At 43.8% G+C, this 27,432-nt stretch overlaps 1 protein-coding gene across 1 annotated transcript; it reads left to right on the forward strand.

The window, feature by feature from the left end:
* The first annotated feature begins 5,965 nt into the window (after positions 1-5,965).
* On the forward strand, positions 5,966-11,853 carry LOC122930887 (keratin, type II cytoskeletal-like). The gene is made up of 9 exons (XM_044284580.1): positions 5,966-6,608; positions 6,990-7,201; positions 8,258-8,318; positions 8,517-8,612; positions 8,721-8,885; positions 9,002-9,127; positions 9,836-10,056; positions 10,699-10,733; positions 10,848-11,853. Exons 1-9 carry the CDS (start codon positions 6,180-6,182, stop codon positions 11,072-11,074), a joined length of 1,572 nt encoding a protein of 523 aa, XP_044140515.1. The 5' UTR covers positions 5,966-6,179; the 3' UTR covers positions 11,075-11,853.
* Positions 11,854-27,432: the final 15,579 nt, after the last annotated feature.

A 27,432-nucleotide genomic window follows, 5' to 3' on the forward strand; every position in this document is an offset into this window, starting at 1 on the left:
CAAATAATTGCTTGTGTTCAGGTGCATTTACATGGCTTGAGGAGCAGCTGCTTGTCAGGAAGGAAGTGTTCTTTACCGACTCCTCGTAAAGTGGAGGTGAAGCAATGCATTTACATGCAGCGATCACCTCCACAGTGTGAGGACAAGCGATGGCTGCTGCACGATCTGCTGCCCGGGAAAGATGATTCAGCTGTCCGCACCTCAGATCATTTTCCCTCATGAATGAGTATTTTCGTCGGTTCATCGGTGATCTGAGCACCATTAGACAGGCAGATTATTGGGAAAGAGCATTCTTGGAACATTCGTTCTTGATAATTGGCCCGAACATTGGGCCGTGTGAATCCACCTTAATTGTGATACATGTGGGCAGTGCTGTGGGTTTAGTGTGGAACATTCAATATGGCTTTTTTAGTGTAATATTAGTTTATGAAAGAACCTGGCATCACAAAAATGCGATATAATCTGCAGGCAGCATGTTATAGAACAGGAGGAGCTGAGCAAATTGATCTATAGTTTTTGTGCTATTTCTGCTATTTCTGATTACATTGTTCACGGGGGAGGTGTCCGCAGATTGCATTGTATTTCTCTGTGACACATTCTCTTGAAATATTAGCAATTCATACAGAAGAATGCAGTATGTAGTTTTTGCAATGGTTTTGCTGCTATTGCACTTTGGAGTAATAAGACAACTAGTAAATAGTCCTAGAACTGTTTCAATGAAAATCCTAATTTTGGTACCACAATGCACTGCTCTAGGCTCACATTTCTTATATTTACAGTAGAAAAGATTTAGCTATGAATATATTATCTCAGGTACCTACAAGGAAGCCCATATTGTTCCTATAGCCCGACATAACCAGACATTCCACCTATATTTGCTGCTTCACATGTATGTGGAAATAATAGATATAAAAAAATTCTGAATACATAATGGACATAAATATTAGCCAACAAAGAAGGGTAATGTTTGGGAAAAGCTGCATTATATAAAAAGTTATAGTCTAAAGGCCCAGAGACACAGCAGCCAAAAATTGTGTGTTTTCTCGTCCCCATACACATTTAATGCTTCTGTGAAGCAGATTACGCTGAAGACTTAGGTGACCAAACCAGCGATGCCTTCACCTCCAATGCCTGGGCACCTCATATAGGTTATACTTACCCCACTCCCAGGTACCCGTGTCGCTCCTAATCCGGCCACCTCTTCATCTCCCCGTTACGCGGATCAAACCATCCGGTGACGGGGGGCGCGGGGGGCAGCCAATAGTAGGCCACAACGGGGACAAGCTTTCCTGAGATGTAGAAGCGGCCGTGCGTGGATCAGGAGTGACACGGGTGCCCGGGTGTGGGGTAAGTATAACCTATATGCAGGGGAGGATTGGCCATAGGCATTACAGGGAAATTTCCCAGTGGGCCGATGCCCAGGGGGCCGCCTGGGACCTTCTCACATCCGGCCAGTGGAAGTATTTTGTAATGTTGGCAGGGGAATTTGGCTCTGTTGGCAGGGGAATAACTACCATAGCGGCAGACCAGACGACTGCTATGGAGCCCAGGGCAAGAGGGGGCCCAGTCTTAATTGGGATTATCTCCTCTTCTAGTGGAGGTGAAAACTTGGTCAGGACTCTACCCTCTAAAGGAACAACTTTTAGCAAATGAGTGAGTGGAAAAATGGCCCAATGGTTATTGAAAAGGGTTTAGGCAGAAACCCTTCTGTCCTGGTTTGATCCTTGCTATGGGGGCCATACGTCTCTATGTATGCCAGTATGCCACCGTCTGTTGGGGTGGTATACTGTGTCACAATTTGGTATTGCTGGCCCTGCCTTATGTCAATTTGGACCCAACTACAAAATGGGGCCACTTTTAGTATTTTTTTCCAGGGCCACTTTAAGTACCCAGTCCGCCCCTGTGTATATGATGTGCCCAGACATTAGGAAGGGGGGGGGGGGACATTATAGGCATTGGATAATCCCTTTAACTGCATGCAGTGTACATATGATGGTGACTACAGTATACAATAGATCACACAAATGAAGAATGGTGAAGCATGCAACTGGTCTGCTTTGGTATTCTACTCCAGGCAAAATTCACTCAGGTCAAAAAAGGAATTCTAATAAGCCCACATCCCCACCCATCAACTCACACGCCCAAAACAAACTATGCCTGAAAGCTAAACAGGACTCAAACCAAAGATAAGATGTTGCTCAGCAAGGAACTGCAAAGCCTGAATGGCTGGATGCCATTGAATTCCACCAGTAATTATTGAATCACTCTAGTAGATTTTAAGATTGACACTAGTCATGGTTGTGATTGGCTATAAAGCATTGCTTTATGGAGAATAATACCACTATTATTCTCTGCAATCAATAAGTGACATACCTACTTCAATAGATTACTAAGGGTCAGAGAAGTCATATCAGTGAAAGTGAAGAGATAGGTAAGAGTGGATACAGCTATGAGACAAGGTAACAGCGCTGTGGATGAAGATACAGAATAAATAATCCTGACTATGTTGCTGCTTGATGAATAACTCAGAATATTGCTTAAAGGACTTTTGTTAGGTGCTAAAACATATTAATGTGCAAATTAGGCCTTTGGCGCAATGAGTGCATCACGTTTACTCTTGTTGCACCCAAGCTCTGAACCTTTCCGAGGCCAGCCCCTATCTCACAGCTTTGCCACTGCCTGGCACTGGCCACAGAGAAGAGTAGAGCTTGGGTGTGACAAGAGCGATGGAGATGTAATGTAGAGCGATGGAGAGAGCTTGTAGAGCTTGGGTGTGACAAGAGCGATGGAGATGCAACCAAAAACATATCTCTGGTGGGAACATTTCAAGAAGAGCAAGAGAGGCAAAAATATTTCTCAGAATATTTTAAGGTAGAATATCATGGTAGCAAATATAACCAAGAACATTTTTTGATGGGAAAATTTGAGGAACGTGCAGTAGTTATATGGATATTTCTGAGAATATCTTTACTGACAATACTATGGGGGTCATTTACTATGCTGAAATACGCCTAAATTAGGTGTATTTCAGGCCCAGATGGCAGCACAACAGTTAGTTGTGCCGCTATGTGTGACTTCTCCTTGCTCAGGCCAGGTCTAAAATTGTGGGCGTAATGTGGGCAGGGCCCGTCTCATTCACCATTTTCTACGCCTCTTTTAGGCGTAGAAAAAGGTCTAAATGTAAGACAGTTCTGAAGCTGTCTTTTATTTAGAACTGGCTGGCGACTCTTCATAACTTCGGTAGATCCTTTGACCAGTTTAGGGCTTTATTAAGATAGGCGTCAATAACGTTGGTCTAAATAAATGTGCTAATTTTATATTCATTAGTATCATTGCTTCCTTCAGCTGATCTTTACACGTTTACATACAGTGCTTGCATCTCCTACCTGAGCTGGTATCAGGCCCAAGCTCGGACAACTTGTCTTTGAATAAAACGACATTACCATTATTATTATTCCCCTAAAGTGGGGGAAATTGGCTTCTACCTCACAGGGATTTTTTTGCCTTCCTCTGGATCAACTTGCAGAATGACAGGCCGAACTGGATGGACAAATGTCTTTTTTTGGCCTTATATACTATGTTACTATGTTACATTTTCTTTTTTTTTCTTTTTATTAGGGTTCAGCCACACTGTCAGGTTTCCTGATGCAGTTTTAGAAGCCAAAATCAGGAGTGGGTCATAAATTTTTTTTTTAACTTATTCCTGGTTTTGGACTCCAAAACTTCATCAGGACACCTGACCATGTGGTCCATTCCTTACAATTTGCCCCCTATGGACGTTATCTAGTTACAGTTTTTTTGCAGATGTCATGTAGGAATTGGTGTTAGGTCTAGTTAAAACCATCAGACCTTTCACATGACAACTGTCCCAGCAATCAATGATTACCCATTCCCAGACCGCCAATAAAGGTAGAAGCACCATACACATTTACAGTGCTCTGTCTTCTCCATGGGATTTCTGGCCTGTGGATGTACGATTCCAGGTGCCAAAGGCAGATTGAATCTCAGAGCCCTGCAAAAATAGATCAAAACAAAGTCCTATATGCTTTTTAAATGTATATTAGTAACCCATTTGATGTGTTTCATGACTACTGTGGTTGATAAGGGACCTACGCCCTTTAATGCCTAGGATTCTGGATCACTCTCATGCCATCCCTGCAGTTCTCGATTGTTGTAAAATATGATGCTTTAGAATAAAAGCCCTAAAGAACCACTGTATGGGCTGTCATTAAGGGATTTAAAGGGGTTTTCCAGGCCACTGATATTGATGACTTATCCTTAGCATAGGTAATTAATATCAGATTGGTAGGAGTCTGACACCCGGCATCCCCACCGATCAGCTGTTTCCTGCAGCTGGAACAAGCATATTGAATAGAATAGGAATCACAGCTCAGTTCAAAGTGTAGTTCATTTACTTCAATGGTATCTATGCTGCAGTAACCCAGAACGGCCACTACGCCTTGAATGGAGCTGTGCTTCCTGTTCCATTCAAAATGCTTGCTCCAGAGCCAAAGGTTCCAGGGAACAGCTGAGGAAAGGCCTGGACAACACCTTTAAGAGTTAACTGTTAGGCCCCTTTCACACGAGCGAGTTTTCCGCGCGGGTGCAATGCGTGACATGAACGCATAGCACCCGTACTGAATCCTGACCCATTCATTTCAATGGGGCTGTGTACATGAGCATTGTTTTTCACGCATCAGTTCTGCGTTGCGTGAAAATCGCAGCATGCTCTATATTCTGCGTTTTTCATGCAGCTCCGGCTCCATAGAAGTGAATGGGGCTGCGTGAAAAACGCATTGCATCCGCAAGCAAGTGCGGGTGCGATGCGTTTTTCACTGATGGTTGCTAAGAGATGTTGTTTGTAAACCTTCCGTTTTTTATCACGCGCGTGAAAAACGCATTAAAACGCATTGCACCCGCGCAGAAAAAACTGAACAACTGAACGCAATCACAGACAAAACTGACTGAACTTGCTTGCAAAATAGTGCGAGTTTCACTGAACGCACCCTGAACGCATCCGGACCTAATCCGTCACGCTCGTGTGAAAGAGGCCTTATACAATTACCTTACAAAGACAAAATGATCTTCCAACAATAACCTAATATCTATTGCTAGCCTTTAGCCCAGCTGTTGTGCCTGCACCTAGGGCCTATCCTGAAAGTTAGCTGGCTGCATATGTTGGGAGTTGTAGTCAAATATTGACAGTAATAATAAACCTACAGCTTCATGTAAACATTATTGACTGCACTTACTGTCGAATAAAAAACACGGTAAAGAGGTAAAACAACTGATGCAGAGAGCGCACATGAGTCCGTTTCATGAACGTTCCAACAGTAACATAACATTAAGACCACACATTGAGGAGCACAACACACCCTTCTGCATTCTTCTACATGCTAGAATAACACACCAAAATCTGCAAGTTCATTTTCTCCCAGATTCAACTAAATCCCATTAACAGGGCTGGAAAATATACAACGCTCCACACTGCAGTTCACATTTTGCATTTTGTTTAACGCTTGGTTGCGTTATCACTTTGCATAAAGATAGATTGTGCAACATAATGTTAATGTTTCCTGAGCTGGACACAATCTTCTGCCACCGGGAAGCCCAGACTGAGTCTCCAGGTCTTAAGCCTCAAACCTCAATGAACTTTGGAAATGAAAAGCATTTGATTTTTTTTTTTTTTCTTTTTCTTTAGTTGTAAATTCTTTGTCCTTATCTAAAGATGAGTCATGGTGTGGATAAGTCCTGCTCTGTGCAAATCTTGTTTAACCCCCTCATTGCTACATACAAAGTGTGCAACTACTGTAGACCCTGCACATAGAGCAGGTGCCTTTAAATAAAGAGACCAAAACTCTGCTCCAGTAAGAGAGATCAAGCAAGAAAATACATTTCTCTATCGATGTCTAATACAGTGGGAGTGATTGCATGTGTCTGTCCAGGCTGGAGTGGTCAATGGGAGTGAACATGAGGGAGGTGGGGACTTAGCTCCAGGTAACTGAAGATGGATGGCAGCCAGCCACACCTAACTGTGACATACAGTAAGCTGATCCCTCTGCCCCTACCCCCTTCCTACAAGCCAACATAAAAAGGGGAAGCTGCTGCCTGAGAGACACTGGATCCTTCTAGCAGACCAGCAGCACCAGCTTCTCCACTCTTATCATCTACTTGGCACAATGTCTTTCCAAAGAAACTACACCGCTCGCTCAGCTGCCCCCCAAGGAGGTGTTAGCTCAGTTAGAATCAGCCAGACCCGCACATCTAGTGGAGCTGGTTCAGGATTTGGAAGGGCAGGAGGCTTCAGCAGTTCAAGCCTATCCAATCTGGGCTCAGTGAGGAAGAGTACTGCATACAGTGTTTCCAGCAGCAGAGGTGGTGTTGGTGGTGGCTCTCTCTATGGAGTTGGGTCTGGATTCGGTGGTGGCTATGGAGGTGGCTTCGGTGGTGGCCATGCATCTGGACCTGGAATCCAAGAAGTGACCATCAACCAAAGCCTTCTGACACCTCTTAACCTGCAGATTGATCCCTCAGATCAAAACGTTAGAAAGGAAGAGAGGGAGCAGATTAAGACCTTGAACAACAAGTTTGCTTCTTTCATTGACAAGGTAAGGGATGTATTCATAGATTTTTAGGATGTATTCTATGCATTTAACCCAATGATATGTGACTTTGTGAAAGCTTGGTGGCATCAATGAATTGTGTGACTACTAAGTATGTTTTATGGATAAGACTGATACACGTGAGGTTGATGGGATGGCTATTTACTAAAATCCTCATTTCATTCATTTAAATGTTATAAATCAGGCCATCTAGAAATAGCTTGTTGCACGTAGAGTTACTGTGACTGCATGAAGCTCTGTGCAGCTCCCTGGAGAACAGTACAACTGAGTAATCATTAACCTTGTCAGTGCTGCAGCGCTGCACCATTGCACAGTGTCTAAGTTGTGTTAACATTGTTTTTTGTGTTTTCCTCCCCCTGCTAACAGGTAAGGTTCCTGGAACAACAAAACAAAGTTCTGGAGACAAAATGGGACCTGCTGCAGAACCAGAAATCTGCAAAGACCAGCAACGTTGGACCAATGTTCGAAGGTTACATTAACAACCTCAGGAGGCAGCTAGACAGCCTGCTCGGCGAAAAGGGCAGACTGGATGGTGAACTAAGAAACATGCAAGATTCAGTTGAAGACTTTAAGAACAAGTAAGTTGACATATGAAACATTTGTTTACGGTAAAAGTGCAGACATTGTTAGGAATTGGATGTATATTGGTATCTGTAAATGGTATGACACACAGTTTACTGTACATTACTGTAGCAAAATGATTGCAAAGCATTTTGTATGGGCGAGTGCCACACCCTTATGGGACCATAGAACATGGAAAGAGGGCAGGGTCTGCAAAATCCTGTGTTGGCCAAGCAGAGGCTGACAGGAACTAAAGCAAACAATGTAGATAAACCTGGGGTGTGTCTCATAGAGGAAAGTCAATAGCAGGTAATCTATTTCGAATGAAATGTACATGGCCAGCACAAAGGGGCTTGGCACAGACAATGAAGATTTCAGTATGATTTAATTTTCAGTATCCAATAATTGCTTTGTTCAATTTATACAAGTACATACACATATAAACTCAAAACATGTACACAGACGTACATACAGTATTTAACAATGTTCTCCCACATACAGGTACTGTATGCCTTGGGAGTTTACACAAAATTTGTATTAGTGCCCAGAACTTTATTTATTGGAGATTTTATACTTCCAACCAGACTTACATGGTTTTTCACAGATCATTGTTAGTAACATCAAGTACAAACATTAACTCCTGCCAAAGTTTATCATGACGGCTCCCTTGATACACAGAATAGTGCACAACCTAACCTTTTCCTTCCCGGAGGAACTGTGTCTGTGTTTGGAGCTGTATTTTTCTTCTAAGGTGCTGGCAGATTTTTTCACACAATGTTGGCACAAGTTTATTCCCACTATGCCCACTATGAAATAATTTTACTGCTCAGTTGGACACATTTACAAGGGAAATTACAACAAGGTCTAGCAGTTCTGAAATGCCGCGATTCCCAGGATAAGTCGAGGTAAGGTTCATTAAACAGAGCTTGAAAGGAAAAACCTGGCTGCCCGGTTTCCTGAGGAGATTATATAACAATGAATAGAAAGGGAATACAGTTGTTTTTTTGTTTTGAGCTTCAACTCCTTCCTGCCAACTGTACTCACCACTCATGTCTCCTCTTTCCTCCTTGCAGGTATGAGGATGAAATCAACAGGCGTACTCAAGCTGAAAACGAATTCGTTGTTCTCAAGAAGGTGGGCTTATATCTTATTTTCTAATAAAATAGTCCATAGAATGTAGAAAGATCTCATCTTCTAGAGGAACCTGTCAACACAGAACATGACTAGTTAAGGAGCACTAGAAGATCTTGCTGTGGCCGTAGACAATGCAGCAATGTACTGCCGCTCTAAGGAACCTAGAATTTCATAATGTTTTTTTTTCCTTCTTTACAGGATGTGGATGCTGCCTACATGTGCAAAGTAGAACTGGAAGCCAAGGTTGATGCTCTGACCGATGAGATCAACTTCCTGAGAGCTCTGTATGAAGCTGTAAGTACTATATATAGTTTGTTGATTATTTTTGACTGATATCTACCGTATATACTGTACATCCAGTGTTGATTTGTTCTAAACTAGCATCATCTTTTAACTCTGTAGGAGCTGCATGAGATGCAGGCACAGATCTCAGACACCTCCGTTGTCCTGTCCATGGACAACAACAGAGCCTTGAACCTGGACAGCATCATCGCTGAAGTTAAGGCTCAGTATGAAGATATTGCTGCCAAGAGCCGCTCTGAGGCTGAGGCCGTGTACCAGAACAAAGTACGCTTACAATACATACTACGAGGGTTATGCCATGGCAAACTATATTCTAATTTCATTTTCTGCATATGATTCATAATAGATTGCTAATTATATTGTACATTTTGCCTATACAGTTCCAGGAGCTCCAAGCCACAGCTGGACGTCATGGAGATGATCTGCGCTCCACCAAGACTGAGATCTCCGAGCTGAACCGTAGTATCCAAAGACTTCAGGCTGAGATTGAAAGCATGAAGAGCCAGGTAATTTTAGTATCCTCTCCTCATTAGTAGTGTAACTTGAACCACAGGCCCCAGTACAATGCCATTCATAAAACTGGTGTTAATTTATGGGACAGAAGGACGTTCAGCACTCCTCAGCCACTAGGGCCCAGGAGTGACTATCACTTCTGCACCCTGTATAGATTAACAGCTGCATGGAGACACCATGAGAAATGAACCCTCTCTGAGCCTTTCTTTTTGAATAGTGTGGTATATGTATAAAAGACAAGTGTTGCCTCCCTGTTGAATTTTAAATAATGTAGCATCCTGCTCAGTTATTTATAACAGTTTATAGCAGGTGCAATAACGGGAAATTTAATGCTGCCTGGAAGCAACAAAAAAAAGCGAGCAGCGAGCATACACCTGGATTAGTTATCATTTAGATGGCTTTGTGAAAGTCTTGAGGGCAGGGCGTGGGTGCATGATTCATAGTGTGATCAGCTGCTGCTCTTAAATAATGCAGGTCATAACATCTCCATCTCCCTGCACAATGAGCACAGTTTGACTTATGATTCCACCTGTCTTCTGCATCCTACTATCATCTTAGTTACTTTTACAGTACTTGCCCCAAGAACTACGTAGAGACAAACTCAGAAGTATGATCTATGAGATTCCAGTAAATTACACAGTGAACCATATAACAAGAATAAATGAATACCTAATTTTTATTCTTTTGTGTAAAATTATTAGCGTGCTAAACTGGAAGATCAGATTGCTCATGCTGAAGAACGCGGTGAATTGGCACTGAAAGATGCCCGTCAGAAAATTGCAGAGCTGGAGGCTGCTCTGCAGAAGGCCAAGCAGGACATGTCTCAGCAAGTGTGTGAATACCAGAAGCTGATGAATGTCAAACTGGCTCTGGATATTGAGATTGCCACCTACAGAAAACTGCTGGAAGGAGAGGAAAGCAGGTATGGGAAATGACCTGCTGCCTATTATTAAAATCATTTATATATTTTTTTTTGCTGAACATATTTTTAGGAATTGTTGGTGATTTTTTTTACTAGATACTTAGAAATAAATTACTTTGCCACTAAGTCTAACAATAGGCTTCTGTAGAGATCACTTGGCAGCATTTATCTCATTATCATCATATGTAGGATTATAGTGAAAGGTAAACCTATAGATAATACAAGATCTCACCATTCACAGTAGATCACAGCTCACCTCCTTCCTCTCCCTGCACAATAACCTCTACACAGATCACAGAGCATATCCACAACATCTCCAGGCTACAGGTTCCTTTGGTCCATGTGACTGCAAGATGGCTATCCATGTACATAAAAGAAAATGCAAAAACTATCATCAAAGGGGAAGAAAAAAAACTGATGAAAAAATAATAGTTGCCAGTATCTGGTTTCAAATAGTAAAAAAAAAAAAAGGGTGATGCCTTCCCGTTAACTTCCCGTTAAGTACGTTAGTTTCCTGGAAATATGTATTAATATTATTATTGCCTGGTTCTTAGCTGAAGAAGAAATTTAAAATATATTAATGTGACTGAAATCATAGTTTTTTGTTATGAATCATCAATTTATTTATTTTTTCCTTTTTAGACTGACAGGTGAAGGTGTTGGCGCTGTTAGCGTATGTAAGTATCTGCCTTTGTAGTCTAATGTCTAATGTAGTGACTATTTGGATTCATGAAGGAATGGTCTTCGTATACTTTACATGGAATTCTAACTACTCTTTTTTGGCCTTACAGCTGTGGTGAACTCAAGCTCTTCAGTTGGAGGTGGAAGTGGATATGGAAGTGGATACGGAAGTGGATATTCAAGTGGATACGGAAGTGGATACGGTGGAGGCAGCTTTGGTGCTGGATCAGGATTCGGTGGCAGCTCTGTCAAGTTCTCCAGCGGTGGTGGATCATCCAGTGCTGTGAAGGGCTACTCTGTGACAACATCTTCCAGCAGAAGCAGCCAAAAATACTAAGAAGCTGTTGTGGTCCATGATTCATAACATCACCAGTGCCATCCATGCCTCCCAACACAAACATGTTTTATTCTGCAAAATAGAGGCACCATGTTGAAGAACTATGTTTGCCTTGCAATAGTAAACCCCATTGTTGTGCCAAGTATTTGCAATAGAGCATGCCTAACACTGTTGGGGGGTATGGCTAGTCACTGATGCTGTTAAAAGCAACACCTCTCTCTATCTTTGCAATTTTCTCTTTTGCTCCCTCTTACTGCCCTTTCAGTCTGTGTTCTCCTTGAGTGCGACACAGTGACATCAGAACTGGCTGGTGCTTATATCATAACCTAAAGGCCATGAAACAGCAGGCTTATAAAACCTCTGCAGGTCAATATTTAGTATGGAGGTGATGCCCGGATACACCCCTCCCCCCAAACAAATAAATTACAGTATTTCTGGGTGGATTTGACATTTTATAGTATCCCCATGCAGAGAGAATTTCCATTATTGTATATATCAGTAGAAATATTCGGTGCTATTATTCGTCCTCAACTAGGAAGTCTACTCAAATTTCTGATGCCAAGGAAGCTGCCAGACAGCAAGATGTCTGCAAGTAAAAGTCACTGATGCCTTTAACAAAAGTTCATATCTGCATCTGTATAAGAAGCAGCATTAGAAAGCTTCCATTTTCCAATCTGTAATGCCTGGTCTGTGTTAGCTGTGGAAGTCTCCTGACTTTGTTAGGGAAGGATTTTATGTATGGTGTGAAACATCTTCAATAAATTTCCTTCTAGTTCAAACATGTTGCATCTTTGTTGTATATCTTGTTGCACTGCACTTTGCACTTGAGGAGGCTGTTAACCAATTATACAAGTGGCGGGGAAGGGCGCGCACAGCACAGGACACAGTACAAGTCTGCTTGGAGGCCAAAGTTTCTAACATGCTTTATGTGTCCAACACCAGGCTTTCAATAAAGAGAGTCTGCATTCCTTTACCTCTTTTTATGAATATGAAAACTCATTTTGGTGATATGTATTATAATTTTTTTAGCAAGCTCTTGGTAATGAATACAAAAAAATTTAAATAAAAAGAAAAAAAAAGAAAAAAAGATTAGTAGAGGAAGATCTGCATTATTTATTAGGGTCCATACACATGGAAGCACACCTAGTAACTGCTGGTGCTGCCCTCGTACACATTTATGGCATAAGATCAATCTCCCACCAATGTCAGATAGCTGCATGTCCCACGCCTGGGACTCTCACCTATCTCTATAAGGGAGCCTCCAAAGTGAATAAGTGAGCACTGTGCAAGCATGGCTACCGTCCATTCACTTTTATGGGAGTTCCGAAAATAGCCACATGCTGACTTGGCTATTTCTGGAACTTCCATAGAGGTAACTGAAAAGGTGACTTCTATGGGAGTTCTGGAAATAGCCGAGCATCCTCAGTCGACCCTTTTCGCAACTCCCATGAAAGTGAATGAAGAACACGCTGCACATGCCCGGTGTGCTGTCCTTTACTTTGGCAGCCTTTAAGGTCCTTCGCCCATAATGCTTTGCAGATCACCTGAAGTATTAAATAAAAGTTTAAAACTTTTCTGCAAAAGATGATCCATATACGGTATATACTGTTACGTTCAACATCTTAAGGACAAAGACACAGCTGAATTGGAGTGCTAACCATTCTCAGAAAAAGCCAACAGGAAGGTAATCAGTCACTATAGCTTCCTGCTGGGTCTCCCTGAAAAGCGTTGATTTTGAAGTTAGCTTGTATATATAGCATCTCACATGGCTGCTAACTATACACAGGAATGCAGGGGAGGAACTGCTATGGGACCCATGGGAGCAGGGGAACCCGGTCCATCAGGCCTTGCCTGCCAGTACTCACACACACAGAAATAATTACTGTGTGTGTACTGCCAGGCAAGGCCAAGGTCACAATGGGCCCGAGTCTAGCTGCTATGTCTGCCTGGGCTTCATTCTCTTGTTTGTACTCTGTCCAGCATGCTCCAGCCTGTTCAGTCTCCTGCTCAGCAGAGCATTATGTGCTCCATTCATTGAGGGAACAGGTCCAGACTGCCCATCAGGCAATTCCGGCAAATTCCAGAAGAGCCAGTACTGGAGTGGGCTGCCCTAGGCGTTGCTAGGCCAGGAACCAAGTAATTGGAATTAAGTAATTGGTCAGAAGAGGTCTGCTGCAGAGACTGAAGCAAGAAGCGGGACTCAGCTGAGTGGGGTTATTCTTGTCACTTTTTGGGCAATACAGGAGGTGGACAACACAGTACAACTACTGGGAGCTTGATAGGCGGATATTATAACTAACTGGGGCAATACGGGGTGTCTTATAATTACTAGGGGCACGACACGTAGACATTATAACTACTGGGGGCAGTATGGTTGACTTTATAACTACCTGGGACAATACAGGCAGTATTATAACCACCTGTGGCAATACAGAGGGCATTATACCTACTTGGGGCAAAGCAGGGGGCATTATAACTGAGGAGAGCAATTCAGGAGGACACTAAAACTACCTGGGGAAACACCAGGAGCCATTAAAACTGCTTGGGCCATGACAGGCATACATTATAACTACTAAGGGCAATACATGGGGACATTATAAATACCTGGGGCAATACAGGGGAAATTATAACTACGTGAAGCAATACAGAGGAGCATTATAACTTCATAACTGCTTGTAGCAATTTCGGGGGGAGGGGGGTGGGCATTAGAACTATCTGGGCAAATAAAGAGGTATTACATCTCATTGAGGCATGACTGGCGGACATTATAACTATGGGGGCATTATAGGGAAACATCGTAACTATGTGGGGCAATACAGGGGACATTATTACTACCTGGGGCAATATGGGAGGGAACCTTATAACTACTTAGGGCATGACAGGCAGATATTACTACTTAGGGCAATAGAGGGGGATATTATAAATATCTGGGGAAATGCAGGGGACATTATAACTACCTGGGTCAATACAGAGGGGCATTATAACTACCTGTAGCAATACAGAGGATCATTATAACTACTGAGTGAAATACAAAGGAACATTATAACTAGTGAGGGCAATACAGGGGGACATTATAAGTACTGGAACAATAAGTGGATAATATAACTGCGTGGACATTATAAAGGAAATTTTAACTACTGGTGGCACTATAGGGGAAATTATTACTAATAGTATCTCTACAGGTGGCACTTAAGAGGGTATTAGTACTATTTGGCACTTTAGAGGCCTTATTACTATTGCAGTTAAGGAGGCCTTATTAGTACTGTGGTCACTTTAGGGAACTTTATTACCACTAGGGACACTTTAGGGGTTTTATTAGTATTGGAGGCACTTTAGGGGACCCTTTTACTACTGGGGCACTTTAGGGAGCTTTATCACTACTGTGGTACTTTGGGGAGTTTTATCACTACTGAGGGCATTATGGTGAATTATTACTACTGAGGGCAATGTGGGGGGGATGATTATTATTGTTGGGCACGAATCTGGGGAGTCTGGTTCGGTGTCACAAGCAAGAGGCAGGAGCCTGTCTATTCTTTCAGGGTCTCCAGCTTGGTTTGTCCTCCGGCCTGTCAGTCGCCGGTTCCATCTGCGATCACATCCACAATTCCACCAGTGACTTTAGGAGCTGCTTGGTCTGGTGAGTTTCAGTATATGGGGGCATGGGAGGCGGATGGCCAGGGTTCTGAAGTTGTTACGGCCCTTAAGGCCATCCTAGATGGATTGCAGTCTGCCCCTCCTCAACCGCCCTCCTCTACCCTTTTACAAAAAAAACTCCAGTTTTAGCCAGGTTGCACAAGGACTCGTTCTTCTGCGGTGTGAGCCCGTTTAGGGCTCATTTGGCAGAAGAGGTCAAAGAAAAAATATGGGCTAATCTTTACATTGATATATGGTCCTTAGTGACGGTAGACCAACACACAGTTGACAAGGAGCGTCAGCAAGCGTAAAAAACGTACGAACGTCGTCCCCGGGTTGCTAGGACCATGAATAATTGGCTACAAGCTTTTGCTGTATTAGGTTGCATAATGGGTCAATGGCATCCGGAGCATTGTTTGGAACTATTAATTTATTAGGACACCATAAACAGTGCCTACAACGCTCACGGGGGCTCCGCGTGGTGAAGGCATGATGAGGAGTTCCACCGCCGGTTGTCACTTCAACCCAGTATAGGGTGGGGGATTAAGGCCACTGATGTCTGGCTCCGCCTTATGTTATCTCAAAGGTCTCTCTTTCCCCGGACAGCCACTGGTCCCGGAGTCTTCTCAGCGCCGGGATCGGTGGCCATCCTCTGCCCTGGACCCGAATGGCTGATCAATGAGGATCACTGCCGGTTTGCAGGCCTTTGCAAGTACAACCATGAGTGCTCCTGCCATTCATTGTACCCTCCATCCAGCCAAATACAAGAAGCCCTCTGCAACCATTGACCCAAAAGACCCCAGTGATTGTCACTGAGATGTCCCCTTGGCTAGACCTTTATCCCAATAAATTGTATGCTTCCCAGCTTCGCTTTGGTTTCACGTTCAGGTTTTTCATCCCTTTTGTTTTGAGCAGGCTTCCAGTTTTTTCACATAACCTTAAGTCTGCTCGAGAGCATCCAGAGTCCCTCCGGGAAAAATAGTTTGAAGAGGTTTCCATGGGTAGAATAGAGGGCCTCTTTAATTCCCCTCCTTTTCCGAACCTCCAAGTGTCTTCCCTCGGCGTAGTTCCAAAGAAGGAACCGGATAAATTAAGTTTGATCCATCACCTTGCTCACACGAAGGGGACCTTGGTGAACGATGCCACCCCCCCGGTCGTCCTGGTCAGAAAGGTGGGTCAGGGGGTCCTTTTGGTGAAATCTGATATTGAGTCTGCCGTCCGATCCTCCCGGTCCACCCGGATTGTTATCTCTTGTTGGGTTGTTATGTCGATGGCTTTTATTACTACGATACTTGTCTCCCCATGGGTTGCTCCATATCCTGGCATTATTTCGAAATGTTTAGTACTTTCCTTGAGTGGGTTATTCGTTATGAAACTGGTTCTCGATCCATTCTTCACTATTTGGCCAATTTTTTATTAGACAAAACTCCAACCTCGTAAATTAGCTGGAGTCAGCCTACCATCTTATGTGTATTGGGCTTCCCGATTTCCCCCCAATGGCAGATAATGTGGAAAAGAAGAAAGGTGACATTATCTGGGCTTATTCCCCTCTCCCCATTGGCTTACTATATGCTTGCCAGCAAAATACATCTTCCCTGGGGTAGTAAGGATCTAACGAGGGCTTCTGCTGGATTGATTGGCTCTGAAAGATGGTTTTAAAAGTGTTCAATTTGTATCCCTAATCAATAGATACAGATGTTGCCATCACTCAGATCAATACCTGCCCTCAGCCAATATTACTTGTCATAAACACATAAAAGGGCCATTTTGGAATATTGGAGGAAACCGGAATTCTTGGAGGAAGCCAGAAAACTTCAGTCTAGGGCCCCAGTACTACATGGCAGCAGTGCTGATCTGCCATAATGCCCATTATAAACCTCCTATTATACCGGCCTGTTTTTACTCCATGGGTGTGACTGGGCCACTTTTTGGCATATCTCACATTAGTCAGTGGAGGTCACCACACCAGGGCAGATTTACCAGCCCAGTAGATGTAAATGTCTGCAGGGTTAGACTTTATACCACCTATTGGTTGGCTTACTTTGAGAAAGAATTTTATGCCAGAATTGTGGTAAAATTTAGGCTGAAAATGTTGCATAAATAAGCCATGTCCCATTTCCAGTGAGGCTACACCTCTCTTCCTTTTAAGCCATGCCCCCTTGTGCTCTAAATTGCACCACATTTTGGCACAATTAATACCAATTTATAAGTAAACGTGGCCCATTTTTTTAAGCCTGTGGTGTACTTACACCTAAATAAAAGTATAGTAGCAATGGGGGGAACGCATCACATCCTGTATACTAGAATTCTGGCTTCAAAAAGTTGCAAAATAGGGTCTTTATGACTTTGAGAGAAAGTTTTTAACTTTTTCAGTTTTACCTCACTCACTCCAGTTTTGAATAGTGCGAGCAATGTCAGTGTGGTTAGCTGTGTTAATTGGACTTTCTAAGAAATCCACTTTAAAAGTCGTGCGACGTTTGATAAATTTGGTGCAGAGTACATGAATGCAAATTCAAGCAAAACTGGCTTAAAATATTACCTTTATGATAAATTCTCCCCAATGTGTTTAGGACGTAAAAGGAAATTCGGACTTTCACATTAAATGGGTGTCTCATTTTACATTGTAAATGATGGCAATTCTTCAAGTGTATAAAACTACAAGACAAATGATACACAACCTTCAGATCTTGTATATCAGTGCCAAATCCCAGCTGTATGTGTGCTTTTATGTGAGGCCAGACTGATCGTTTGTGTTATTGCTGCTTAGTTAATATTGCCAGGACAAGGGGTCTGCTTACAATGTAGGGTGTGATTAGAGAAACTACATAGCTTGCCGAGAAGGAAATCATGTATTGCCAGTGTAAAGTCACAAATCTAGGTGTGTCACAAGGGAAGGGTGTGGACACCGACTTTACGTTCTTGTCCCTGTAACCTTTATCTGCACATATTTATGATCTGCTGTATACTGGTCATAATACATATAGACTTGTCATTCAATATCTGTAATATGACCCAGGATTCTTGAAAGGCAATATTCTTACACCTCAGCTCCTGCCATACTTTATCTTTTGGCTCTCATATATTGCAGAGTGTTTCACATATGACGGATTCATGGTCTTGATGTGTGTGAGAAAAAATAGATAGCAGATACATTAAAAAATGTCATATAGAAAATGCTGTATAGGAACCCTATAAGGCCTCATGCACACAACTATATTTTTCATCTAAATTTTTGCAGCTAGCACACAGACTCATTTATATCTATGGGACGGCACACAGATCTGTATTTTTTTCTGATCCCTGTGGCTGTTAAGCAAACTGACAGGGCCAGGCAGTGAAAGTGTTATCATGCCTAGCCCTGTTAATCAAAGTGGAGAGGAAAAGGTGTAGTACCCCAGACCTGGGGTACTCAAAATAGTTTCTTGTTATGTATTGTATTTCACTGTTTGTTTCCTGGCTATTATTACCAGGAAGGACGGTATGGCAAAGGTTGGCAGGAACAAGGTTAAAACTGGGATGGTAGGGGAGGGGATGAATGGATAAGATGAGGAAGATTAGAGAGGAAGACTACAGTGGTCCTATAGGAGAATACCTATAGGAGAATTGGTCAATAGGCTGCACCCACAAAATTCAATTCAATTCAACCAGCAGCGTGGATGAACTGCACAAAATGATGAGAATGGAAAAAAGGGGGCTACACCGAGGTGTAGCAAATATAGTGGGAGCACCACAGAACTGCCAAAAGATAGGTAGCCACAAGTGTCAATAAGTGGATAAATAAATAAATAAAAGTCACTTACTTCACTAGGGAGGGGGGTGCAGGATAAACTCAATACACTTGAGCCCTCTCCTCCCTTGCAAAGTCGCTTCAGTGATGTAGTTGATTCTTATATCGCAAGAATGTAGTAGAAAGTATTTTTCTATTCCAAGTAAAAATAATCTTGATGCGTTTCGGGAAAAGTACATAGGGTTCCTTCTTCAGGAGCAGAAGGGAGGAGGGAAAACGGAAAACAAGGGAAAACGGGCTTAAGACACCCTCATCACCAATCAACCACGAGGTTAGTAATATTTAAGTGTGAATTGCCACCAGCCAACCTGCCTCAACATCCTTGCTAGTGCCAGAAGAGAACTGCACTAAAGCCTGATGCTGCGGTTTAAATTTTCAAGTTCTACATTGTGCTTAGAAAAAGGGACTTTGTTACGTTCAACTCTGGTCTCATTCTTCAATGCTACCACTTTCTCTGCAATTGACCCCAGCGAGCGACGACCTGAGGTAGGACACCATGACACATGTTCAGGACCACGACCACTCTCATCCTCTACACCAGCTCCCATGGGGGTTCACTGCAGTGTCAGTTTCAGAGAATGCTAAGCCTCTAGGTGTAACGGCAATACCACCATTGCTCCTAAAGGCTCATTTGCATATATTAAAACATCCTTCTGAGCAATATGGGCACATATGTACATGGGATCGACACAGATGCCTTCAGCTGCCAAGTTCACATGTCACAGGTCATCTAGTTGCGTAGGTACAAATCTGCTGACAGATGTCCTTTGAGGTAGATTAGCTGTTTCCCAAACTTTCTGCTTGGGTGGGGTCACAAGTGCAGCTGTAGCCAATGTTTAGCCTCAGTGTTGACATGTCCCCAAATGGCATGTCACTGATTTGTCACATAGTATTTGGGGACACGTCACAGTTGAGGATAGTCATTGGCTGCATCAATTCACATGACCCTCTCTAAGCAGGATGTTTACTTGGGGAGATTGAAAGTCTGGTGAAGAAAACCCGAGAGCCATAGAACCCAAATGGACTGATGAGGAGCAGGTAAAGATATTTATCTTCACAGCTTCTGAAAAAATCCTAGGCAACCCTTTTCAGACTATATCCACCTTCACATTTTTTTCATTTCTCCAGAGCATCTAAAGAGCAAAAAATTTAGCAACTCTGCAAATAGTCTTCAAATCTACTTTCAAATCTACCATTTTACATTCATAGGTCCTATGCAGACTTAACCATCTCTACAGTAACATACAACAAACACACACTGTGTTCAGTGACCCTGCAGTCATACTCACTTCTATTCACCCACTACTTCTTCCTAATATATGGTATGTGGATTACCAAGAAGTAAAGGTCAGAAAGAAAGGAGGTTTATGACAAGATCCCAGTTACAAGTAGTTGATTAATTTAAGTGAAGCCCATTTACATTTATGTTTATGCGTGCCTTGTCAACAGACTCCAAGGCACAGTGTCAGACTCAGAAGTGACTCCCATGTCATCCTGCTGTAAATGAGAAGAGGACTGAGCCATCTACCGGTACAAAGGATGGGAGTGGTAGTGGCCCTGATGAAGTGTTGTGTTATGGTGAACTCACAGAGATAAAAATTTAACAGTCTCTCTAAGAGCAAAATATAACTGTTGGCATTAAGTGATTGGCTGGCCGGAATGTGTCATCGGGTCCTATATAGCACCCGATTACGCATGTTCGGCTCAGACGTAGACAGGGAGAGCAGAGCGTAGGAAGGGAAAGACAGAGTAGGGAGCGAATTTCACAGTTTTTATTCTGAGAAAGCTTTTACAAGACCCAAAAGTCCTTTTAAGGACTAGTGTGTGTGTGTTTTAGAGCAGCAATCGATTTACCTGCAGTCTCAGGGACAGTGCTGAAGAAAGGAAAGATAGAGCAGGGAGAGAAATTTGCTGTGTTTACTACCAATAGCTTTTCAAAGACCCCAAAGTCCTTTTAAGGACTACTGTGTGTGTGACAGCAATAAGAAATTTTTATTTTATACCTATTAGTGACATATACTGTACATCATCCGCAGACTGTGTCTTTAATAATCTGGGCCACATTTAGAGTCCATAGTGTGTGGCTTTGTGTAAAAAATACTGAACTACATCTGCAACACGTCTGTATTACAAATTCCAATAATCTGAGCCGAATATAGTGTCTATAATCTGTGTTGTTCTGTGACATATACTGTCCGTCATCCGAAAACTGTGTCTGTGTTGCAAATTCCAATAATCTGGGCCTAATGTAGTGTCCATAGTGTGTGGTCTTCTGTGACATATACTGTCCTGCATCCGAAAATGGTGTCAGTATTGCAAATTCCATTAATCTGGGCCTAATGTAGTGTCCATATTCTGTGGTGTTCTGTGACATATACTGTCCTGCATCCGAAAACTGTGTCTGTATTGCAAATTCCAATAATCTGGGCCTAGTATAATGTCCATATTCTGTGTGTTTCTGTGACATATACTGTCCTACACCCGAAAACTGTGTCAGTATTGCAAATTCCAATAATTTGGGCCTGATATAGTTTCAATATTCTGTGGGTTTGTGTGACATATACTGTCCTGCATCCGAAAACGGTGTCTTTAGCGGACAGTAAAACAATCTGCGCCACATCTAGTGACAAGGGGAAGTGGGCGTGATGTTGATGGTGCATGCAGAGGCCGTACAGAGTACTCCAGAAAAAAAAACATCCACCGTACCCAGCGTCATGTCCAACTTAGCTGGGCGGGGCAGGACAACACTGTCCAAGTCGGACCAGTGCAAACAGTTGGTCGGTTGGTTTGCTGAAGATAATGCTTCCAGTTGATTAATAACCACCCTCTCTTCCCCCAAGTCCAGGCTCTGTAGCCAAGAGTCAACCGAATCCTCACTCTGATCATCCTTCCTCCCACCATGGAGAGGCTTGCCAAACAAGTGATCCCACACTTGGATATTCCGAGGAGCTCTTTTCAGTGCCACTATTAGATTTGGCCCTCGTGCCCAGCACACTTGAAGAGGGTCCTGAGATATTGTGCCCTGATTCCCAACCTTTTGAGCCTTCACAGTCTCAAGTAGATGATGGTAGTGAACGGCAATCATTCGTTCACGAGGTGGATGATGATGAGACACAGTTGTCAATCACTGAGATTGTGGTTAGGTCAAGTCAGGAGGATGAGCAGAGTGAGGAAGTGGAAGAGGAGGTGGTGGACGATTAGGTTACTGACCCAACATGGGAAGGTGAAAAGCCGAGCGAGGGCAGCAGTACAGAGGGTGAGGGATCCGCAGCACTGCAACAGGCTGGATGAGGCAGTGGGGTTGCAAAAGGGAGAAGTCGGCCCAAACCAAACATGCCCGCAACTGTTACACCGAGCACCCCATGCATAAATCTACAAACCGGATTCCAAAAAAGTTGGGACACTAAACAAATTGTGAATAAAAACTGAATGCAATGATGTGGAGATGGCAAATGGCAATATTTTATTTGTAATAGAACGTAGATGACAGATCAAACGTTTAATCCGAGTAAATCATTTTAAAGGAAAAATATGTTGATTCAAATTTTCACGGGGTCAACAAATCCCCAAAAAGTTGGGACAAGTAGCAACAAGAGGCTGGAAAAAGTAAATTTGAGCATAACGAAGAGCTGGAAGACCAATTAACACTAATTAGGTCAATTGGCAACATGATTGGGTATAAAAAGAGCTTCTCAAAGTGGCAGTGTCTCTCAGAAGCCAAGATGGGTAGAGGATCACCAATTCCCACAATGTTGCGCAGAAAGCTAGTGGAGCAATATCAGAAAGGTGTTACCCAGCGAAAAATTGCAAAGACTTTGCATCTATCATCATCAACTGTGCATAACATCATCCGAAGATTCAGAGAATCTGGAACAATCTCTGTGCGTAAGGGTCAAGGCCGTAAAACCATACTGGATGCCCGTGATCTCCGGGCCCTTAAACGACACTGCACCACAAACAGGAATGCTACTGTAAAGGAAATCACAAAATGGGCTCAGGAATACTTCCAGAAACCATTGTCAGTGAACACAATCCACCGTGCCATCCGCCGTTGCCAGCTGAAACTCTACAGTGCAAAGAAGAAGCCATTTCTAAGCAAGATCCACAAGCTCAGGCGTTTTCACTGGGCCAGGGATCATTTAAAATGGAGTGTGGCAAAATGGAAGACTGTTCTGTGGTCAGACGAGTCACAATTCAAAGTTATTTTTGGAAATCTGGGACGCCATGTCATCCGGACCAAAGAGGACAAGGACAACCCAAGTTGTTATCAACGCTCAGTTCAGAAGCCTGCATCTCTGATGGTATGGGGTTGCATGAGTGCGTGTGGCATGGGCAGCTTGCATGTCTGGAAAGGCACCATCAATGCAGAAAAATATATTCAGGTTCTAGAACAACATATGCTCCCATCCAGACGTCATCTCTTTCAGGGAAGACCCTGCATTTTTCAACAAGATAATGCCAGACCACATTCTGCATCAATCACAACATCATGGCTGCGTAGGAGAAAAATCCGGGTACTGAAATGGCCAGTCTGCAGTCCAGATCTTTCACCTATAGAGAACATTTGGCGCATCATAAAGAGGAAGGTGCAACAAAGAAGGCCCAAGACGATTGAACAGTTAAGAGGCCTGTATTAGACAAGAATGGGAGAGCATTCCTATTTCTAAACTTGAGAAACTGGTCTCCTCGGTCCCCAGACGTCTGTTGAGTGTTGTAAGAAGAAGAGGAGATGCCACACAGTGGTGAAAATGGCCTTGTCCCTACTTTTTGGGGATTTGTTGACACCATGAAATTCTGATTTAACATATTTTTCCCTTAAAATGGTACATTTTCTCAGTTTAAACTTTTGTTCCGTGATTTATGTTCTATTCTGAATGAAATGTTAGAAGTTGGCACCTCCACATCATTGCATTCATTTTTTTTTCCACGATTTGTATAGTGTCCCAACTTTTTTGGAATCCGGTTTGTACCTTGCCAAGGGGTAGGTGTTCCGCAGCATGGAACTTTTTTGAGGAAAGTGCAGACGAAAAAAGAGTGGTAGTTTGCAACCTGTGCCGTACCAAAATGAGTCGGTGCGTGAACAGTAGCAACCTCACCACTGTCAGCATGATCCGCCACATGGCATCCAAGCACCCTAATAGGTGGGCCGAACGCCTGGGTCCACAATCTGGTCACACCACTGCCTCCTCTTCCCCTGTGTTACACATTGCTGGTCAATCCCCTGTGGAAGGCGCAGGCCCGGATGCCCTTCGCCCTGCATCTGGACCTTCGCATGAACCATCAGCAACAACATACACTTCCCTGTCCCAGCGCAGCATCCAAATGTCCATAACACGCAAGCGCAAATACCCACCCACAGGCCATAGCACTAACTGCGCAACTTTCGAAATTACTGGCCCTTGAAATGTTGCCATTTAGGCTTGTGGACACTGAGGCCTTCCGCAGCCTGATGTTGGCGGCCGTCCCTCGGTACGCAGTCCCCAGCCGCTACTATTTTTCACAGTGTGCCGTGCCCGCCTTACACCAGCATGTGTCCCAGAGCATCATCCGTGCCCTGACCAACGCACTTACTTGGAAGGTCCACTTCACCACGGACACATGGACAAGTGCTGGTGGCCAGGGACGCTACATTTCCCTGACTGCACACTGGGTGAATGTTGTGGAGGCCGGGAGTGAGTCGTACCCTGGGATGGCACAGGTGCTACCCACGCCCAGAATTGCGGGCCCTACATCCATCAGGGTCTCCGCCAGCAGCAATGTTACTGGCTCCAACCCCCACTTCTCCTCCTCCGCCGCCTCCTCCTCCACTTCCACCTCCAGCAGCAGTCAGCCATCAGTCACTAGCTGGAAGCAGCGTAGCACTGCTGTGGGCAAGCATCAACAGGCCATGCTGAAGCTGATCTGCCTAGGTGACAAATGGCACACCCCCGCAGAGCTGTGGCAGGGTATAAGGGACCAAACCGAGCTGTGGCTCTTGCACTCAAGTTACAACCAGGCATGGTTGTGTCTGACAATGGCCGTAACTTGGTGGCGGCTTTGGAGCTCGGCAACCTGACACACATCTCATGCCTAGCCCACGTCCTAAACTTAGTGGTTCAGCGGTTTATCAAAACCTACCCCAATTTGCCAGAGCTACTAGTGAAGGTGCGCCGCGTGTGAGTCCATTTCCGCAAGTCGTCCACAGCTTCAGCCGGTCTGTCAATGCTGCAGCAACGCTGCCACTGACTGTTGTGCGACGTGAGCACGCGCTGGAACTCTACGTTCTACATGTTGGCCAGGCTTTGTGAGCAGCAGAGGGCAGTTGTGGAATACTAGCTGCAACATGGTTATCGCCTTTCGAGTCAACTGACACTATTCACAAGTGAGGAGTGGGCATTGATGTCAGACCTGCGAGATTTTAAATATCTATGATGAATACACACAGATGGTTAGTAGCGATAACGCTATTATCAGCGTAACCATCCCACTGCTGTGTCTACTCAAACAATCGCTGCTCACAATTAAGGACGACGCTCTGAATGTGGCAGACGAGGAAATGGGGGAGGACATTACACAGGGTGATAGCCAGACCACCCACGGTTCAGTCATCTCAGCGCGAATTGGACCATGAAGAGGAGGAGGAGGAGCTAGAGACAGTTGCCTCTGCTACAGAGGGTAGTACCCATGGAACTTTAATTCCATCTGTTCAGCGTGGATGGGCAGAAGAGGAGGAGGAGGATGAGGAGATGGATAGTCATCCTGATGTCAACATCGATGTCTTGTCTGTTGGTACTCTGGCACACATGGCTGACTTCATGTTAGGCTGCCTTTCCCGCGACCCTCGCGTTATACGCATTTTAGATAACACGGATTACTGGGTGTTCACCCTTCCCAAACCCCGCTACAAAGAGAGCCTCTCCTCTCTCATTCCTGTGGTGGAGATGATGAGTAAAACGGTGCAATACCAGAAGGTACTTGTTGAGAGATTGCTCCACAACATGGCTGCAGAGTCCGTACTTCCTTAGGCAACCAAGGAAGGGAGACAAGGGGAACACACCGCCGTTCCAACAAAGACAGAGCAACACTCTCCAAGGCATGGGACACTTTCAGGACACCCCGCCAGCAACCTCACCCTGAAGCGCGGCCTAGTGGTACAAGAAGAGAAGATGGAAGATGGTGAAGGAACACATAGCAGACCATGTCAGCATCCTAAATGATCCCTCAGTGCCTTACAACTACTGGGTGTCCAAGCTGGACACGTGGCACGAACTTGCGCTCTATGCCTTGGAGGTGCTGGCCTGCGCTGCCGCCAGCGTTTTGTCTGAGCTTGTATTTAGTGCTGCTGGTGGCATTATAACAGATAAGTGTATCCGCTTGTCCACTGGCAATGCTGACAAGGCCTGGATTGCCCCTGACTTCTCTACTCCACCAGAGGAGAGCTGAGCTGATGAGAAACATAAAGGCAATTTCAATCTATCATTTATAATGTACTCAATCTACTGTAGTGTATTCCGTGCACCTTTTCCACCACAAAAAAAGAGTATATGGTTGAATCTTGTTTTCTCGTCCTCCTCCTCCAGATTGTATATATTCCCTCCACTCAAATTTTTTTAATAGGGTCAGCTCAACTGCAGGCCCTCAACTCAATTTTTTTGTAGGGTCAGCTGAACAGCATGCACTCGCATATAATGTTTTAGAGCGTCAGCTGTACAGCATGCACTCACATATAATGTTTTAGAGCGTCATTTGAACAGCATGCACTGGCATATAATGTTTTAGAGCATCAGCTGAACAGCATGCACTCGCATATAATGTTTTAGAGTGTCAGCTGAACAGCATGCACTCACATATAATGTTTTAGAGTGTCAGCTGAACAGCATGCACTCACATATAATGTTGTAGAGTGACAGCTCACCTGCAGGCACTCACATATAATGTATCAGAGCATCAGCTGAACAGCATGTACTCGCATATAATGTTTTAGAGCATCAGCTGAATAGCATGCACTCGCATATTATGTTTTAGAGCGTAAGCTGAACAGCATGCACTCGCATATAATGTTTTAGAGCGTCAGCTCACCTACAGGCACTAGCATATAATGTTTTAGAGTGTCAGCTCACCAGCAGGCACTTGCATATAATGTTTTAGAGAGTGAGCTCACCAGCAGGCTCTCGCCCCTTATGTTTTAGAGGGTCAGCTGAACAGCATGCACTCGCATATAATGTTTTAGAGCATCAGCAGAACAACATGCACTCGCATATAATGTTTTAGAGCGTCAGCTCAACAGCAGGCACTCGCATATAATGTTTTAGAGTGACAGCTCACCTGCAGGCACTCACATATAATGTATCAGAGCCTCAGCTGAACAGCATGTACTCGCATATAATGTTTTAGAGCATCAGTTGAATAGCATGCACTCACATATTATGTTTTAGAGCGTCAGCTGAACAGCATGCACTCGCATATAATGTTTTAGAGCGTCAGCTCACCTACAGGCACTAGCATATAATGTTTTAGAGTGTCAGCTCACCAGCAGGCACTTGCATATAATGTTTGAGAGAATGAGCTCACCAGCAGGCTCTCGCCCCTTATGTTTTAGAGGGTCAGCTGAACAGCATGCACTCGCATATAATGTTTTAGAGCATCAGCAGAACAACATGCACTCGCATATAATGTTTTAGAGCGTCAGCTCAACAGCAGGCACTCGCATATAATGTTTTAGAGTGTCAGCTCACCAGCAGGTCCTCGCCCCTAATGTTTTAGAGGGTCAGATCAGCAAGCCCTTGCTCCAAATGTTTTTGAGGGTCACCAGCAGGCCGCCAATCATAATTTTTCAAGGGTGTGTATGATGCTGTCCTTTATGTGTAATAAAGGGTGTATTGGAGTGTCGGTTTATTGTAATTTTGGCAGCCCTTTTTACTTAGTGCATAGGCTTTTTGAGTGTAGGAGTCCCACTATC

This window comes from Bufo gargarizans, chromosome 3 (genome assembly GCF_014858855.1).
Source record: "Bufo gargarizans isolate SCDJY-AF-19 chromosome 3, ASM1485885v1, whole genome shotgun sequence".
Classification (NCBI taxonomy): Eukaryota; Metazoa; Chordata; class Amphibia; order Anura; family Bufonidae; genus Bufo; species Bufo gargarizans.